Genomic DNA, 18,957 nt, shown 5'->3' on the forward strand with positions numbered 1-18,957 from the left:
CTCCACGCAGCCTTCTCTTCTGCAGGCTAAACAGCCCCAACTTTCTCAGCCGATCTTCATATGGGAGGTGCTCCAGTCCCCTGATCATTCTCATGGCCCTCCTCTGGACTTGTTCCAACAGATCCATGTCCTTTTTATGTTGAGGAAACCAGAACTGCACACAATACTCCCAAGTGAGGTCTTATGAGAGCAGAATAAAGGGGCAGGATCACCTCCTTTGACCTGCTGGTCATACTCCTTTTGATGCAGTCCAGGATACGGTTGGCTTTCTGGGCTGCAAGCACACACTGAAGCCGGCTCATGTTCATTTTCTCATCGACCAACACCCCCAAGTACTTCTCTGCAGGGCTGCTCTGAATCTCTTCTTTGCCCAACCTGTAGCTGTGCTTGGGATTGCTCCAACCCAGGTGTATGACCTTGCACTTGGCATGGTTAAGCTTCATGAGGTTGGCATCAGCCCACCTCACAAGCAAGTCAAGGTCCCTCTGGATGGCATTCCTTCCCTCCAGTGTATCAACCGAACCACACAGCTTGGTGTCATCGGCAAACTTGCTGAGGGCGCACTCAATCGCACTGTCCATGTCAGCGACAAAGATGTTAAATAAGACCGGTCCCAACACCGATCCCTGAGGGACACCACTCGTTACTGATCTCCAGCTGGACATTGAGCCATTGACCACAACTCTTTGTGTGTGACCATCCAGCCAGTTCTTTATCCACTGAGTGGTCCATTTATCAAATTGATGTCTCTCCAATTTAGAGACAAGAATGTCGTGTGGGACAGTGTCAACCGCTTTACACAAATCCAGGTAGATGACATCAACTGCTTTACCACTGTCCATCAGTTCTGTAGCCCCATCATAGAAGGCCACCAAATTGGTCAGTCTTTTGAGTATGCTAATTGCACAGAAAATAGAGTGTGTTAATTTTCCCCGTTTAAACAGGCAGCTTCACAGTTAGGAAACTGACTAGAATAGATAATCACAGCATCAGAAAGTAAGGACAATTTAAATGTGGAATGTTTTTGTTATTCCACTCTTGGTTGCCATGTTGGATTATATCAGTGCACTGTAACATGTTATCCTGTATCCTCAAAGGATTTTAAATCTGTGAACTACATGGGATTTTTTTAAATTCTTAATTGCTCATTTCACTTATATTGCTTTACGGCTGAACTGTTAAATTAACCTTTAGAATTCATACCCAAAGAAGTACACCAATACATCTCTGGATTACAGTAGTAAATATTTGCAGTTTTGTCAGCCACTGGCTAGACTCTATTCATGTCTGCTAATCCTAGCATAGAACATCAGAGCAGGTGCTCTATGACACTTGACCTTGTGCCTTTGATGTAAGCATGCTAAATAGCGACACTTAGTAACTCCTGGGTGCAACAGATGAGAATTTAACATTATTGAGTCTGTGTAAAAATCTTGTGAAGAAGAGTAATGGTTTTATAGAAATATTAGAGGTTTTTCTATCTGTAGGAATAGTAGTTTTATTTTTCTTGGTAAGCCTTCACTTGATGTCTTCTTTCAACACTTCAGTTACTCAAATTGTTGGTGAATTTAAACTTTTACGTGATAGTAAAACTTAAGAATATATTTGCTGGGAGTGGTGGAGTATTTCTTTTGAAGGTATAGGTAGTGCACATACAAGCATGTATTTTCATTGAGTCTAACCTGTCTTTGTGGTTGGGAAATCTGTTCACAAAATTTGCTTATAAGAGTTGTCTTCTTTTGACTGCCTTCCTGTAGTTTTTATTCAAGGCAAATCTCTCAGCTGTAGTAGGCTGCCAGTATTCTCCTTCAAAGCTGTCTGGCAACTGTTTATGTGTCTGTATCTTTATAAAACGCATGATGGAGATTTTATTGAATTTGTTTTGGCACTATCATACCTTTATTCAGTTCCCAAATATGTTAATTCTGGTTTACTATCATTATCACTAACTGCCTTATAGAGTTACAGCTAAGGGAAGTTGGGGGGGGAGTGGGGAGTTACTTGTTTATGGTTTTAATTTTTGAGCATTGAAAAGGTGCCTGGCACAGCCAAAACAGACTTGACATGGGTAATTTTATTTATTTCCAGTTAAACATTTCATAACTGTTTCAGGTACTGAGAAACAAAAAAGAGAAATAGTTTTAAACTATGGGAAAACAACTTCCCTCCACCTCTCTCAGGCTCAGCTTGACTCTAGGCACTTCTCCTTCCTTCTTCCTCATCTTCACTTCCAGTGATACTGTTGCAGGTTACACTGTGTCTCTTGGGGTAGCAAAGTGGTGCAGGAGGTTGGGGTTAGCATGTACTTGCTCCTTACTCTTTTCCCCCCACCTGCACCTTTCTTTGAGATGTCCCCTTCTCCAGTGTGGGTTCCTCCATTACCTCAGTCCTTTTGTTAAGGGCACATTTCAGATTCTTACGGTACTTTGACTATTGCTGTGGGGCTGTATCCTTGGAGTACATATCTTGCATATTTTGTTAAAGTGAAAGGTAAGTCATTTATGCTTTAATTTACTTTTAGAACTTGCAGGACTCATTGCTTCTTCAGGAGACCAGGATCATACAGGATTGTATATATGCTTCCTATTTTATAGAGGAAGAAATTGAAACCTGAAAAAATTGTATGCCTGTTGCAGACAGAAGGAAAAGTTTTGTGTGTTCCTGGCTCACAGACCTGTGCTTAATCACCTATTTCATTTTCAATTGTCTGGGCTAATTGTTGGCAAGATGGACCACACTTCAGTTGTTATGCTATTGTGACTAAAATAACTTTGGAAGTCATAGCAGAAGAAAATGGCCATATGGCTGCTTATCCCATGTTTAATATCTGTGTGTTAATAACTCCATAATGCATATAATTTATTCACTTTTATCTTTTACAGATTTCTGCTCAGTTATAACACTTGTGGACCCATCAAATGCAAAGTTAACATGCTCTCTTTTCAACGGAAATCTGGATTCCCTACCAAAAGTCTACAGAGTTGGAGATATTGTCCGATTTCATAGAATAAAGGTATGTACTAGGATGTGGGGGGGTTTGTGTGCTTGTTTTGTTGCAGTGAGAGGATTTTTATTGCAGTGAGAGGATTATAAAAATAATTCTTTATGTACTGAAATTAGCACATGGAGACATTAAATGAAGCAGATGATTGATTAAACAGCCTATCTTAACAGCTTATCTTAAACAGATATGCTTTTGAGAATGTTAGTTTACAATGTCTACTTGCTGCTTTGGTGTTTTCCTACCTTACCTTATTTACCTGTATCAAAGGCCATGAAGGAAACAGTGTTTATAGCTTTAGTCCTGCTTCTGCTGGATGTTGCTCTTAAGCCTGCTGCAACTGTATAGGGAAGAGGGACAATGCTACACAGACTGAACGGAAGTCTTACAATGCTTGACTGTACTTAAAGAGGTGCAGAATAGTACCAAAGACATAATTTTACGTGTTACATAAAAAGGACATGGAGTTGTTGGAACAAGTCCAGAGGAGGGCCATGAGGATGATCAGGGGACTGGAAGCACCTCCCGTATGAAGATAGGCTGAGAAAGTTGGGGCTGTTTAGCCTGCAGAAGAGAAGGCTGCGTGGAGACCTCCTAGCAGCCTTCCAGTATCTGAAGGGGGCCTATAGGGATGCTGGGGATGGACTCTTCATTAGGGACTGTAGTGATAGGAGAAGGGGTAATGGGTTAAAACTTAAATAGGGGAAGTTTAGATTGGATATAAGGAGGAAATTCTTTCCTGTTAGGGTGGTGGGGCTCTGGAATGGGTTGCCCAGGGAGGCTGTGAATGCTCCATCCCTGGCAGTGTTCAAGACCAGGTTGGACAAGGCCTTGGGTAATATGGTTTAGTGTGAGGTGTACCTGCCGATGGCAGGGGGGGTGGAACTTGATCTTATGGTCCTTTCCAACCCTAACTATTCTATGATTCTATGAATTTGCAAGATAACTATATACAATTATATATTTTATTTTTGCTTAAAATAATTATAGCAGAAATAAGCAAATGTCCTGAAAGAAGCCAGATGGGAAAAAACAAATTGCATATTTAAATACTGTTGAGAGATCAAGGAAATTGAGGATTGTACAAAAGGATGATGAAAGCAGTAAAGATCAGTAGTGCTAAGCATGTACACTTTGATATGCCGTAGCAGGAGAACAAAGAAGAAAACCCCATGACAATAAATGTAAGAAGTGCTAAAATTTAGCCAGTTATTGAGATTTGTACCACTGAGATTGTTAAAAAAGTGCTTGTTAAGAATCAGAAACAGTATTCAGTTATTTGTGCATATTACAAATACTTACAATGGAGAGAGAAATTAACTGACCTGGTTTGGGTTAGTGTAAAGGCTCTTTCAGGTCATCTTTATGTATAGAGTAGAATTAAACTAGATTTAGATTTTGAAGCTTGTGTTGCTAATCAGTAGCTGAGATGTGCGGTTAGTCTTGGGAGTTTCATTGATTTGACTTCAGGTGAGAGTCTTATGGTAAATTTTAAATTATCTCTTTATCCAGGAGGGTGTTACACAGATATTGTTTCTGAAATTCAGTAGAGATAGAAACGTGTTTATTGCTTCTTAAATAAAAAACCAAAGTTTATATGTGTGCGAATGGAGAAAGTAAAAAGGAGCCAGATTAAAAGAATTGAAACATTGTATGTCTATGGTAGGTTAACACTTTTTTGGTTTTTGTTGGGTTTTTTGAGGTGGAAAGAACAGGTTAAGGAAACAAAGATCACTTATAGAAGTTATGTGTGCACCCTCTTATGCAAACATAGTAGTGTCTCAACTCCACTCTTTTAATATAAACTTATTATGGAAACTTATGGACATAGCACATGTAAGGAACTTCACCGTTCTGATTTGGCATTACATTTTTGAGGACATTATTCTAAAATTCCTGTCAGTTGGTACTTCTTCATTCTCCAAGATGATATTTCATTATTTAAAGATGGGTTTGTCAATTTCCTCCCACATATGCTTTTTTCATCACACCTGAGCTTTTTAAGTGGTTTCCAGCCCTAACTGACCTCCACCTACCCACAATCTGTATCTCCTCAGATGTGTAAACTGACAGCTTGTTTAATTATTTTCTAAGTTAGAATGATCTGAAGTCACTAAGTTGTCTTTTTCTGGATGAGAATGTCTTCATTCACTCCAGGCTAAAAAACAGCTACTTTGGGAATTTTCATATCTGATCTGAGCAGGTAAAAGTCTGACATAGAAGCTTGGTGCCAACTGTTGGGAGTGAACTGGAAGTGAGTGACCTCTTTCTCTTGCACCAGCATATCATTTGTGACTGCTGTGCCATACAGTTTCATTTTAAAAGAAAAAAAAAAAAAGAGAAAAAAAAAAAGAAAAAATAAAGTCTAATTAGAGTTTTAATTACACTGTCTGCAGTTCCTTCTTAACTGTCTTCTTTTGTCTTCAGGCCTTATCACCTTCTCATAACTTGCTGAATGGGCAGCAACTGAGGGTTTTAGAGGCTACAGCCTTCCAGAGCTGTTCTTACCAGTGAAGACAGAAATACATAGTCCTTACAGCATGAATTCACATATCTCTGTTCCAGATATGCTTTTGAGAATCTTCCAAGAAGTTGACGTAGTTAGCAAACACATTTTAAAAATGACTGCTCTCAGCTACACTCTCAGCTCTTAATGAGTATCTTCTCTTCCTAGTAACACAGGTGTTGGCAAGGTGCGATGGTTCAGGGCTAATACGAACTTAATGGAGAGGATTCTGTTGGGATCACTCTGGTAGAGAAAAATTTTATTTGCTCAGTGTTTGTTGCAGAGAATTTAAAGTGTCTTTGTAATAGAACTGAAAGATTGCCCAGTTTTAACTAAATCCCAGTTAATATTCCTTGAAGTACATTATTATGACTTTTTATGATAATTTCTTCTGAATTACAGTACTTAGTGATTTGCAATACTGTATTTGGGCCTTCAGCCTCAGTCTGTCATCTCTGCAGAGATGACAGTGGGGGGGATCTCCCTAACCAACAGTGTAAAAGCTGAACTTTTGTCTAGCCCCCTCTATCTTCATGGCAAAGAAGGAGTTAATTGCAAGTGGAGTTTTCTTGGAACATTTTTTCTTCTATAGTTAACTCTGGGTGCTCTTAATATCTTAGACTCAATGCCTAATGTTTAAGCTACTAAAGAGAGGGATGAGGCAACCTGCTGGTGCTGACTAAACCTGCAGTACTTTATCCTCACTTGACTTGGGAGTCTTGACGTATATTCTGCCTTTCTTGTATTGCTCGAACCCTGGCATGATGATAGAATTATTAATTTCCTCATTGGCTTTTCTCTAATATTCCTTATTGCCTCTGAGTGATTCACAAACAAAAATTTATTTCCTCACTCTCAGTGAAGTGAATTGGTATTTGATTTCCATTTTAATGTTTGAGAATCAGAGAAAAGTGAAGCACATTCTTGTTTAGGTGTTCATCTTGTTGAGCATACACTAGTTGTCTGATACAATCACTGTCTAGAATGTGTTTTGATGGGTCTTTTTCCCAAATATACAGCGTTATGGAGATGTATGACTCGTCAGCGTTATAGAAGTGTGTGACGTCTGGAACACTTTGAGAATGAAGACCAAAGCAGTGACCTCTTACTATAAACTATTGTAGGACATCCTCAGTATCATACAGTCTCTGCAGCAATTTCAAGTCTTAATTCTCTAGGTTTTGTTATGTCTTAAATATGTAGGAAATATTCCAAATCATTCATTTTTTACTTTACTAGAATTTTGTCAGATAGGCTCTTCTGCTTTCTCTGAGGAATGTTTCTAAAGCAGTATCACAATATGTACTGTTTTTTTTAAATGATTATCAGAACAGAAATTGTTTCAGCTGGTTAAGTATATATTTTGACTTCTTAGGTAAAAGATACCTTACAATGAGGTCTTCAGCTGAATGTATGCTCACATGGGAATAGAAGTTTGGACAGTGAGTTTCAGATGATAAAATAATTCAAAAAACAGATGAACAAAAATAAAACCCAAAAGCAGGCCACAACACAACTAGATGTCTTGAAATAATTTTATATGTATAAATAATAGTCAAGTTTAAATTTAGTATATTCATAATTCAAAATATTGTCTTGAATTCTTGATCCGCAAATCAATAGTAAAATTTATTTTAGGTAATCTTAATATAAGAATGTGTACATTAGCTCAGTATATGTTGTTTTACAAGGCATTTGTTTGATATTAAGAGATGATCAGTGACTGCAGTGGTTTCATAATAGTCCTTTGCTTCTGCAATTTAACGATCAGTTTTGATGGAAAACTACCTTGGAGATGCTATTATTCCAGCTTTATACATTACTTAGTATTGCACTTTTCTCTTTCATTGACTGAGGTGACTAACACCAGCTGCAGTAAGAAAAATATAATTCAAGTGGTTTAGGCTGCTGTAAACCTATTTATAAGTGTTTCAAGATTAGCTTCTTTTCAATGAGCATATTCAGGATAGAGTTGTACCCCATAGAAATCACTAGAGTTTAATGGCCACACAGTTTATTGGGGTGACATTTCACCTTTTGTTCTTTAGTTCATAAAAACTAAGCCAAACACTCCTGCAATATGTATTTGAATTTACTTGCTTGCCTAGAGAAAGCCAAATACATTGTATCTGCTCTGGTTTTGTGCCAGAAGATACTCTTGTTTGGAACCATTATTTATTGAATTTATTTAAAATTACCAGGGAATTTTTAAAGCAATCGCCTGCTGCCCCCTCCCCTGCTTTTCCCCACAGTCTACCTATTTTGAAAGAATCCCCAAGCCCTCTAGAAATGACACAAAATCTGCTGAGAGGGAGTTGTCATTATGTAGCCAAGTCTTAGATTAGCTCTTTTCCCTTAGCTTAATAAAATTTCAGAATCATTTTTCATGATCTTTAAAGCCCCTTCCAACTCAAACTATTCTGTAATTCTATGGTTCCGTGAATTAAAGTGCTTCATTGTTCATGTCTTAATAATTAAGTAAATGAAAGTTTGTCCTAGGGATGGTCTTTAATGCATTTATGCATTATGTTAAAGTAGCAGGGACTAAAGGAATTCCTGTCACCAGGGCTCAACTTTGTTTATGATTTTCCAAGGAATACTTGATTTGGGTGCTTTTTAAATTTAAGTGTGCTTATAAAATGTAGGCCTAAATAACTGGCAATGTTTTGGTAAAAAAATATTGCTGTTTAGAACTTCTGTCACATATTTCAGATTCTGCTTTTTTAAATCAGTAGATTTTCAAGCACTTGAAAATTGAGCACTAGGAATCCTAATCTGTATTGTCTCACAAGTGCTATATGGAGAAGTCTTGTTGGTTTTTTGGTAAGTAAATTTTAATTAAAAAGAGATGGATCAAAACAGTCAGTTTGAGATTTCTGACAATTGCTTTCTGCAGTGCTTTTATATAAGTACAGGGAACAGGAAGATTAAGCTAGATCCTTGAAGGAACTCTTCAGGTTTTAAACACCATGTTTTATATGGTAGCAGATACACAACTAAATCAGGATAGAGGGTATCTGCCATGTGCAGAGTAGTAGACGTAAGAGTGAGAGCTATATTCATAATTCAGTGTGTGAAAGCTGGTCACTGCTTACTTTATAGGGGAAAAAAGAAAAAAAGCCCTTCTAGAGTTGGTATTTTCTTTTTCAGTTCCATAATATCAGGAAATGGGGCTATTTTGAAAGGCAGGAAAGAGGAATCTGTAATAACTTTGCTCTGCCATCGCTCTGCTGTATGACCCCTAAAAATTATGCTTCAGTTTTCCCATCTGTAAACACAGTCCTGATGTGCTCCCCACACAAGCATTGTGAGATATGTGAATGCTCTCTACCAATGCTGTGTATTTACAGGTAGTTTGCCTCTTTAAAAAAATAAATAAATCTTTCATGTTAGACTATATTTTCTGCTTATTCACTTTGTTATCTTGTTACTGCTCCTTTTTTTTTTTTATTTCATTTTTATTTTTACTTCATTCTCCTAATACCACTGGGAACAAAAGTGATCAGTGGTCTGTTCTTCATGCATGTGATAAAACAAATGTATGTATATTTCAATGCAATGTAACCATTTTCTTTTTTTCTTCATACCTTGTTACAGATCAGGGAATACAATGGACGGATGCAGGGAATTACCAGTGGAGGATTTGCATCCTTGACATTTGATGGAACTGTAGGAGCACCAATAGTTCCTCGAACCTCTAGCAAAGGGTACAGTTTCGTGGATGAAGAACACAAAACAATAGAAGATTTACGTGTTTGGGCAGCCAGTAATCTTTCTGTCTCTGAACCTGCACTAAAATTGTCTGGTGTTCAGCCAATGCTGTTCTTTGATCTCACTTGCCAGCTGGTAGGAAAAGCAAAAGTGGATGGATCTTCTTTTCTTCTAAAGGTAGATTATTTTTTTAACAATATTTTTTTATATTTATTAAGGCATTGTGATTCAATTTTTTATAAACCAGACATATTCATTGCTTTAATGTTATGTAGATAAGTATTTTGAGGTTAAGTAAACTGATGATCCTTGACCATTTTATTTCCATGTAAACAAAATAGAAATCCCATTTCGCTTTAAAACTCTTCATCTGATACATTTCTTTATGGAGGTTTTGTAAGATGGCATTGTTATGAATCAGCATTTCACAAACATTTGTAGATAAATATAATAAGATTTCTTAAAGTTGAAAAATATTGTTAATTTTAAATTTCAACCTTGATTTTTAGTTAGCAGCAATTGTTGCTTCTTTTCTAGATCTGCTGGATATAGTTAATGCAGTAAGTAGCACTATCTAAGGAATGGATTATATTACCTATTTTGATGGATTTATTTTAGGTAGCTGCTTTTACTTGTACAAAAATGCTTTGGGGATTACCACTCACTGAAAATGTAAAATGCAAAGTGCCACGCACCTTTCCCAGGGTGATCCTTAATATCAGTTAAGTAAAAAAGAGGTCTGCATAATTTTCCTGGGTTTAGCTCCAGGTATAAGAGTCTGGTGTTAATTCTGAAATTCCTTTATAAATTCTTTCTCTTTTAGAAGTTGCTTGTTAAAATATCAGTGAAGAATAGGCTGTTATTTTCATTTTATGACTTTGTAAAATTATTTATTGGTTCTACTGTATTAAGCTGTACTGCTGCAACATTTTTAGAAGCAGCACAATTCATTATTCCTTCATTAAAGCAGCAGAGATTTTTCTCGTGCAGAGCAAAACGCTTGCACTACGTAGAAACAAGTCTTAAGTGTCATCCTATAATATGCTTTGCTGCTGTTACAAACATTTCCATTTAGTTATCCCTTATGAAATAGATGTTTAATGAGACCCCGTAAAATTTCAGAACTTTGGACTGTAATGAAGTTGTTCGTTAATAAGTATATGTTCAGCATTGAAGGACTCTTTACAAGGACAGAGAGAGACAAGTGCTTTTGTAAATTATTAATATTTCTTTACGCTCTGTTGTAAGATCTGAAATCAATTTTGTTAGGTTTGTATAGTAAAGATAATGACTTGGGGAGAAAACTTAGGATAGGCTGAGGAAGGTAAAAGCTTGACTATCAAACAACAGCAGGTCAATTTCTCTGATACATAATTCCTTTGACTGTATATTTTTTAGTGGTGTAAGATATTTAATACTTAAATCCATATTAAAATCGATCAGACAAGCTGAAAAATTGTATATTAACATTGGTAGGCTGTTGGTAATTTCCTCGCTTCTCAAGCATCCCTTTCTCATGTCAAAAGTTGGTCATAATAGAAGAAGCCTTTTTAAAAATTGTAGACAGATCTCTATTTTTTTCATTTGATAAAGAAAAAAAAACACCCAACAAACAAACAAGCAAAAAAACCACTGAAACAGAAAAACAACAAATGTAATATCAAGTGAAATGGAGTGGTCATTAAATATTGTATTATTTTGGTTATATGTTTTGTAATAATGATTTAGATTTATTATGTCATTCCAAGTATATCAGTTATATTAATGGTTGATTATACTATAAAACATAATGATTATTTTAAGTGTTGAGCTTATGTAACTAATGGGGATTGCTCCAAAGAACTTAGGTGAATTTCAGTAATTTTGTGCATCACTCATAGCATAACTTTTATGATTGAACTTGATAAATAAATCGGGATATGCACAGCTTGGGGATGACATGGCATAAAGAGCATTAGAACTTATCTTTTTCTGAGTATTTTGTTATTGAAAGTGATGGACACTAAAAAACTCATGCTAGAAATACTTCTGTCATTTATGTCTTTCATAAGAGTGTTACTACTAGTCTTTCCTTCTGTCTGTCAGTTAAATTGCTGACATTAAGCTATGTCACACAGCATGCTCTGCTGAAGAGAGCAACAGGTTTCATTGCCTCTTCCATTTCAGTGTTTGGACAAAGGTTGCCACTAACTATTCCTTAGCTCCAGTCTTGTGTTCATGACTAGTAATAGTAACGTGAATAGTAATCTGCTGTTTCCTACCCTGAATGAACTTAATCAGTGTTGGTTTTTAGACCACTTTTGGTTTTGGAAACCAGGGCTCTGTTTTCATCCATAATTTGAGTACAGTGAAGCTGGCAAGTTCCTGAGGTAAAGAGCTAATAGTTGTGCAAATAAAAAACAAAACCAACTACTTTCCTAAGGATTTTCTTTTTCTGGTAAAGAAAGTTTTCTGGCTTATAAATTCCTCCTAAAGGTGCCCCAACACTAGCCTTGTTAGTTCCTCTGTCAAAGGACATTTTAGGTAAGTAGTCATCCTTGAATTTGACAGGAAACATTCAGCAATCCATTTGTCAGATCGATCTCCTAAATGTGAAACTACCAAAGTGTCCCAGGTAAAGCCTGTTGAAAAATAATGGGAAACTTTAACAAACTTAAGCTTCTTTATTTTGTCCAAGTGACTAAATTCAGAATGCATATGCACTAAGTCTGTGTTTCTCAAGCCCAGTTCTGGAGAAGGTTTGATAGTTCGAGCAGTGGACAACCTCTCTTTCAGAGGTGGTTTTAAGCATTTCATGGTACAGGATCAGAATATAATAGAATTTTATTTTTTTTTTAATCTGTGGCAGCACCTTGGCCTGGCCATCTGAGTCCTTCAGAATACACTCTTATTTGGGAGCATTAATTTAATGTTATGGGACATTTTCACTGAACAGTTTCCCCTTTTATCTCTTGATTTGGATGAGTATTTCAACCATGAGTTATTCTCAGTATATTTGATGTGTATATGATTCTGCTGATTCTTAGATCTTTTCATGAGGATCCTTGATCCACAGCAGTTAAGCGTAAGGGGTAGAAACCCTTTAAAAATTAAGTTTTGTCTTCTCCCCCTCTGCAGCACCTAACTCATGGGACAGAATGCCTTGGTATCATAAACTGTCTGAAAATTAGCTTCTGTTGAATTTATATGCAGGAAATCCTATGAAATGCAGCATTGCAGTCTTATAGTCCAGATGCCTCTAGTTTTTTCTTGTTTATGTTGTCTCTGAGAAGAGACTGTCATCAAGAACTCGGGAAACCACAGTTTACAGAACCATAAGCAGTTACCACTGAAATTTTAATGTCTGGTTTAAGCATTAAGATTTGGGTTCCAGTCTGTTGGTAATCTTACTTTTTTCACGGTAACTTTGATAGGTCAAAAATAACTCTTATTGATATTTCACTACTTAAGTGTATCAAGAACTTGGCTTTAGGCAAACAATTTTTATAATCCTTGTAATTAAATATATGTTAAATACCAGTTTTTTTTCTAACACAATCTGGATAACTGGCGGTGTATAGTGATGCAGGAGATTCAGTAACTAAGGGAGTCTATGCTGTGTACTCAGTCTTCATATACTGTAGCTAAGTGGTTAAAAAACACCCTATATCAGGATTAAAATATTAAATATAAACAGTTCTGCCTATGGAGAATTCTAATAGTTGTAACTGCTGGATAAACAGTTGAGGTGTTGCTAGCACAGATTTTATTATTGTTACTATTTATTATTATTATTATTATTATTAATAATAGTATTAACAAATCCCAGGTCTTAAAACTTGGTCAGATTCTATGTAAAGGATATTTTATACTCTGTAAGGAATGATAATTAAAAATAATACAATCAAATTTAAGGACTTTAAGACTCCAGTTAAGATTTTTTTATTGTTATCAACTACTAATCAAACAACAAATTTGTTAAAGTTATTTACAATCTCAATCTGCAGTATTCTGGGAATATTGAAATAGTTCTTCTGCATTGTAGGTATGGGATGGCACAAAATGTCCCTACCCAACGTGGAAGGTTCCTGTGGAAGCAAGGAACCTGGAAGGAGAAAAAGTTCTTCTTCGTCGGCTGCAAAATCTAACAGTAGACATTCTAGTTTATGACAACCATGTACATCTGGCAAGATCCCTTAAGGTAATGCACTGTCTGATTTTTCTAACTCTCATTTTGTGGCCTGTTTTCTGCTTAGAACGCACTTCAGAGAATGTATCAATTCAGTTACACTGTTAATTCATTTCAGATGTTGGTCTTTATACCTCATTGTATTTCCCATACCTTTTGTTTGAATGCAAAACCCCTTCAACATGTGTGAAACAGCCTCATTATCCTAAAACTGCCATGAAAAAATCTTCCAATTAAGCAGTTCTTTTCAGAAACTGCAATACCATATAGAATTCTGGGAAAATAATGCACTCAGAAAATGTGTTCTAGGCTTTAAAATTATTTTTTAAATTATATAAAGTGGGGTTAAACCTGTAGTCCCCAAAAAGGCCAGTAATTCTAAAGTCAATAAAAGATTTTCTGTTCTATAAACTTCTGCAATTTGCAGTGCAATCTTCATTTAGTGTTTCAGTAATGCTGATTATGCTTAGATAGAGAAAACAACAACATAATTAAACATTTGATCTTCAACAATACTGCCATCTTGCTTCTGAATACAGTAAATTAGCAAAGAATACATCTTTCATTTTATGCTTTCCCCAATGTACCCAAGCATCATTTTTAAGGAGTTTACCAGAAAATAAAGGTAAGTGATAACAGCAGATATTAAATGAATTTGGTATATTAATGCCTGTTCATAAGTAAATGATAGACAGCAAAATAAGTTGCCCTTGTGTAAGAATCCATAACAAAACTCAATCACAGAAGTATTTCATTACTCGCATATTCTTTTCCAGAATTTTTCTCTTGCTATCTGATGTAATCTGTTGATGTAAATATCAGCTGATATTCCAGTGAAGCAGTGTCTTTTGAAAGCTAAAGGAAAAAAGCAATAAACATATTTTCTTGAGTAGCTGGTGATATTCCCTTTACTGCACTCTCCCATTTACATTCAGGAATTCCTGTTGAATATCTCACATAGGATGTCTTTCTTTTCTATGAACCTTTTCTTTCTTACCTCTAAAGCATCTGTGGCTTTGCTGTATACTGCACTGTGTAGCAGAAGCTCTAATGTGAAAGGAAACTAACAAACCTAGTTTAACCTGCTGAGCAACATGGATCGTTCTCTTGGCTATGTCCAAAGCTGCAGTAGTTTCACTCATGCAAGATGTATAAGTTAGATCATTTTTGAACACTGCTTTTCAGTGGATTGTCTTAATGAAGTCATTAAAGTATTAATCTTAACAGTTAAACTTCAGGAAGATTTCATATGTTCAGCTTGCAATATGTGCAATTAATTTTATTTCACAGAATACTCTAAAGGTAATAGAATTTGGGGTGGCTTTTCCTAAAATAGATAATTTAATGAAAGGTTTGGTTTAAAATACTGGTAGAAATAATGTTATGTCATGAGAAAGTATATTTGAAATAATCTATATTAACCTGATTAATATTTATTTCAGGGTCTTGTTATGTAAAAATTTTTTAAGAAATCGTTTATATTGGTATGTAAAGCTGGAGAGCATTTGGTGTTTGCATGTGCACCTGCCTGAACGTGAACGCAGAGAACACTGTGGACAGAAACTGTAGTAAATGCCTCACCAACTTATGGCTTCAGAAATAATAAAAGTACATTTATTTTCATCTGTTTCTTCTGCATTTGATAGTAGCTTAAAATTGCCTTTTTTAATATAAATTGTTATCGAATTGTTAGGTTACACTCTATCATATTATCATGTACCATTTGCAATGACAGTTGCAGCTCTGAAATGTTTTACGTAGGAACAATCTGTTTTACGCAGCCTTGATACTAAGAAGAGTAGACTGGAGAGGAAAAGAAAATATTCAGACAAGGAAGCTCTGAGTAAGCACTACAAGTCTAGAGATCATACGTGATGTATTATAGTGAATTTTTAGCAAATCCTGGAGCACCGTGTCAGGGATATTCGTACAAGAGTTTGTTAAAAGCTGTTTGTTTGGATTGTCTGTCCAGAGAACATTGAAGACAGGAGCGTTTCATCCCATTTTCTGAAACAGTCAAATGATATTTACAATTTTCAGTGGAGGGAATTTTAGTAATATTGAAGAAACACTACAGTTGATACCGTAAGTAGACTTTTTGTCCCCTATATTTATTTGCCTCCCTTTCCTGCTGGGCAAGATTGTGGCTTTCAACATTTGATGCCTTAACTGAACACAAACAGAATTTTCAGAAATCTCATCTCTGAAGGAAATTATTTCCTGAGGCATAAAGATGACAGCAAGACCTACAGCTAAGCAAAGACACTGATGATCAGTGCTTTTTCCTGAATTTCCCTCTTCCTCTGGCTACCGGGAATGCATGAAGCTTTCTCTTTACTGTAGGAACCCCAGCCTGCAACTAACTCTCCAGGGTACAGTTGCTCCTCATAGGCTGTAGTTCATTATTCTTAGCTTTTCTCATCCTGGTGTTTTCAGAGGCTCTCAGGATTCATTGGCATTGCAACAGGACTGTGCCATGGGTTTCTCCATCTGTGGCATTTTGCTAGATGGTAAGCATCAAGGTGAGTGAGCATCAGTGCTCACTCAGTGCACTGCAGGGATCCAGCTGTCTACAGTGGCTTAGAGATTTCCTTATGTATTGTCATTCATTGAATATGTGATCCTGTCCTCTTGTGGCTTGATACCATCAGTTTTGTGTTGCCTTGCATTTTCTGTATAGTACAGTTAAAACAACTAACCTTGAGTATGCGTACAAATCCTAGGTTATAGGTCCACAGTATTTTTTTCGTGTTATGTGTCTTCAGGTGCAGAATTAGAATATTTGCAGCTGTTCCTCTTTCTGTATACAGTGTAATATCTTTTTTGCTAGTAGTTTGGACTAAGAAGCCTTGTTTACTTTCCAAGTGTCTGAGCTACGTTTCCAGCGTGCAACTTAAATGGGTTACTGCAGTAATTTCTAGCTTCCTACTTTTCAGGCCTGGGTAGCATTCTTTGGACCTGTCCATGATGTTTTCCCCTCTTCTGTCTTTGTACTCATTAAAAGAGGAAAAAAAAACAATGAACCACAACACCATCCCACCCCCAAGTCCTCCAAACCCTTTAATAGTTTTGATATTTTTTATTGCAAAGGACCGTACACATGTGCTGTGTATATGCTTCCTGTCATGTGCAAAAAGTTGTGCACAATCTATTCAATAAAATTAGACTGTTGATATGATAAAATTATGACAAAGAAATGTCATTAAATATAATAAGCCATAAAATAGACATAAAAATTAGTACAGATTATTTTAAGTGATTCCTGTAAATAAAGACAGCCTCTTGTCATGAGTTCTTTCTGGCCAGATGTGGACATTTAACTACTGTGATAAATGACTGTTCCAGATTCATCAGTGCCTTAAAAAGTAATGCAATCCTATATTTTTTGAAATAATTAAGGGAATTTTTGAGATAAATTAGAAAGTTGTTTTATTTGACTAACTACAGGGAACTGCATATGCAACTTCTTAATTTTTCTTTTAACCTTAATATTTATTCTTAAAATTGTCATACTTGAATTAGACTGCAAATAGAGTCTTAGTCTATTTTATATTACTTAAAGAAACGTGTCCTTACTGCTTTAATTTCATTTTAAATGAACTTGCTTTAAATGAGGTAGGTAATTCATAAGCAGAACTGCTGTAGTCAAGTAAGGAGCTGGTTTTGTATTAGATTTTAGATGTGGCTCTGTAAATCATGCTGTTTACTTTAATGAAGGTTATAATTTCTTCTCAGTCAGGTAGATGAAGTGTACTCGCTCTGCAGGCATTCTGTAAACAACAGAAATACGGTAACATTTTCAGCAGTAACATTTGCTCACACAGTTAACAGTGAGCAATGCTGCCTCCCAAAGGAGCTCACGGAAACTGCAGGAAGATACTTTCATAGTCATAAATCTCGGGACAGTAAGACATGCAGTTTGTCTGGCTTCTTGCATAAATTTCAGCACACAAGTCTAGAAGGCAAACCCAGCACTTTGTATTCTTGCCTTCTGGGCTCTCTCCTCCCATGTTTAATGTTTTATGGTTTTGCATACAGTAAATAGTAAAGACTTTTCATACATGGTTTTTGATAGAAAGTTCTTCAATTATAATCAGCTTTTTCCCACTTATATAAAAATTACTCGGGGGGGGGCAATATTTTGACACAAGTAAATTGGCATAAGGTTGTTTGGTAAGTAGAACTTTGCTAAGAACTTAAAAATAAAGGCTTTCTCCAAATGCAGTTGTCATAGTCATCAGATTAGTTTTACAGTATGACTGTCCCTTGCATTTTTGGATATTCAACATAATTAAATTAAATTTTGCACCTGGGAAAGATAAAAAAAGGCTTTAGATAAGCCTCTGAACTGCTACCGAAATGCACAAGCTGTCATGTTGATACACTTTGAATGAACAAAATGAGCAGCCCCTTAATGATGCAGATCAACTAAAACCTTATAAGAGCTCCATGCTAGAAGCAAAATAGGTGCAGGTTGAAGTGTGTTTCTTATGTCCCTGGTGCCTCAGTTTGAAAGTATGCTGCTTTTTTCAGTTTGATTGTTGTTTAAAAGAGCAATTTGGTACCAGCATTATATACTCATAGCCTGTTCCTTGATTCAGAGGAGGATTCTAGAATCAATGTTGCTTAACTGCTTTTATGTGTGTGTATATATATATATACACCCATTTATATATATATATATATATATATATGCACACATGCACATTTGTAAATGTTGTACTAGGATCTGGGCAATCCAGTCTAATAGGGATACTTTTTAGGTTTCTACTGGTTAAAGCAGGAGCTGAAACAGAATTAAGATTTAACAGGATTCTGCTGTAATATTAATGTTAATTGAACTAAATTTAAATAATTCATCATTTATATAGGGCAATTTAAAGATACTTAGAGTGAACATAAATTCAGGTTATTGAATGTGTAGCTTGCCAGCTATCAGCTGGATCTCAGGTTATACTTTAGAAAAAGGGTTTGGGTGCTGGTTAATCTGATTCAAAGGCTTTTAAGACATATTGAAGGAAAATTAACTATGTAATTAAGTCTCCAGATTGTCTACCTTTAGAATCTTGGTTTGGGTTTAGGCTTTCAGGGAGGTGAGAGGGAGGCATACTGGGAGTGTTTTTTTGAAATAAAAGCAAAGTTAAAGATGTATTTGATGTTCATGCCTCCATAACTTCTTTCTTAATAGGTGCTTTTATAAGTTAGCCTAAGTCCATTTGTATAACTTCACAAAACTGTTTTAGAGAACACAAAGTAATTCTAAGCAAAACAAGAAGTATGTGCTCCATGTACCCAAGGAGAAAATCTAACAGAGTCAAGATCAGTGCCAGAATCTTTGAATTTGTAACATGTGTTGCCTTGTATCCTGGTGTAGAAAAAAAAATCTTACCTGTAATGTAAGACAAGATAAAGAAATCTGGGTAAGGAGATATGTTTGCATGTGAACATAAACAGATAATAGCCCATGCATGGTGATGGACATGAGGTCAACTGCTGAGATTGAGCATACATGGAGAAATCACAGCATGTCAGTCTCCAGAGGGCTGTGTTGTGAATATAGAAGACAAATTG

At 36.0% G+C, this 18,957-nt stretch overlaps 1 protein-coding gene across 3 annotated transcripts in view; it reads left to right on the plus strand.

Annotated features, from left to right (window-relative positions):
• POT1 (protection of telomeres 1) overlaps nt 1-18,957 on the plus strand; it is a 70,012-nt gene that overhangs the window by 31,994 nt on the left and 19,061 nt on the right. For all 3 annotated transcript variants that reach the window (XM_061372955.1, XM_061372957.1, XM_061372956.1), the window contains 3 exons: nt 2,883-3,013; nt 9,105-9,395; nt 13,243-13,398. In XM_061372955.1, coding sequence (XP_061228939.1) covers nt 2,883-3,013; nt 9,105-9,395; nt 13,243-13,398 — 578 coding nt within the window. The remainder of the gene's footprint in view (nt 1-2,882; nt 3,014-9,104; nt 9,396-13,242; nt 13,399-18,957) is intronic.

This window comes from Neopsephotus bourkii, unplaced genomic scaffold (genome assembly GCF_033783945.1).
Source record: "Neopsephotus bourkii isolate Nb327-2 ecotype Australia unplaced genomic scaffold, CSIRO-AGI_Nbou_v1 NB_1624, whole genome shotgun sequence".
NCBI lineage: Eukaryota > Metazoa > Chordata > Aves > Psittaciformes > Psittacidae > Neopsephotus > Neopsephotus bourkii.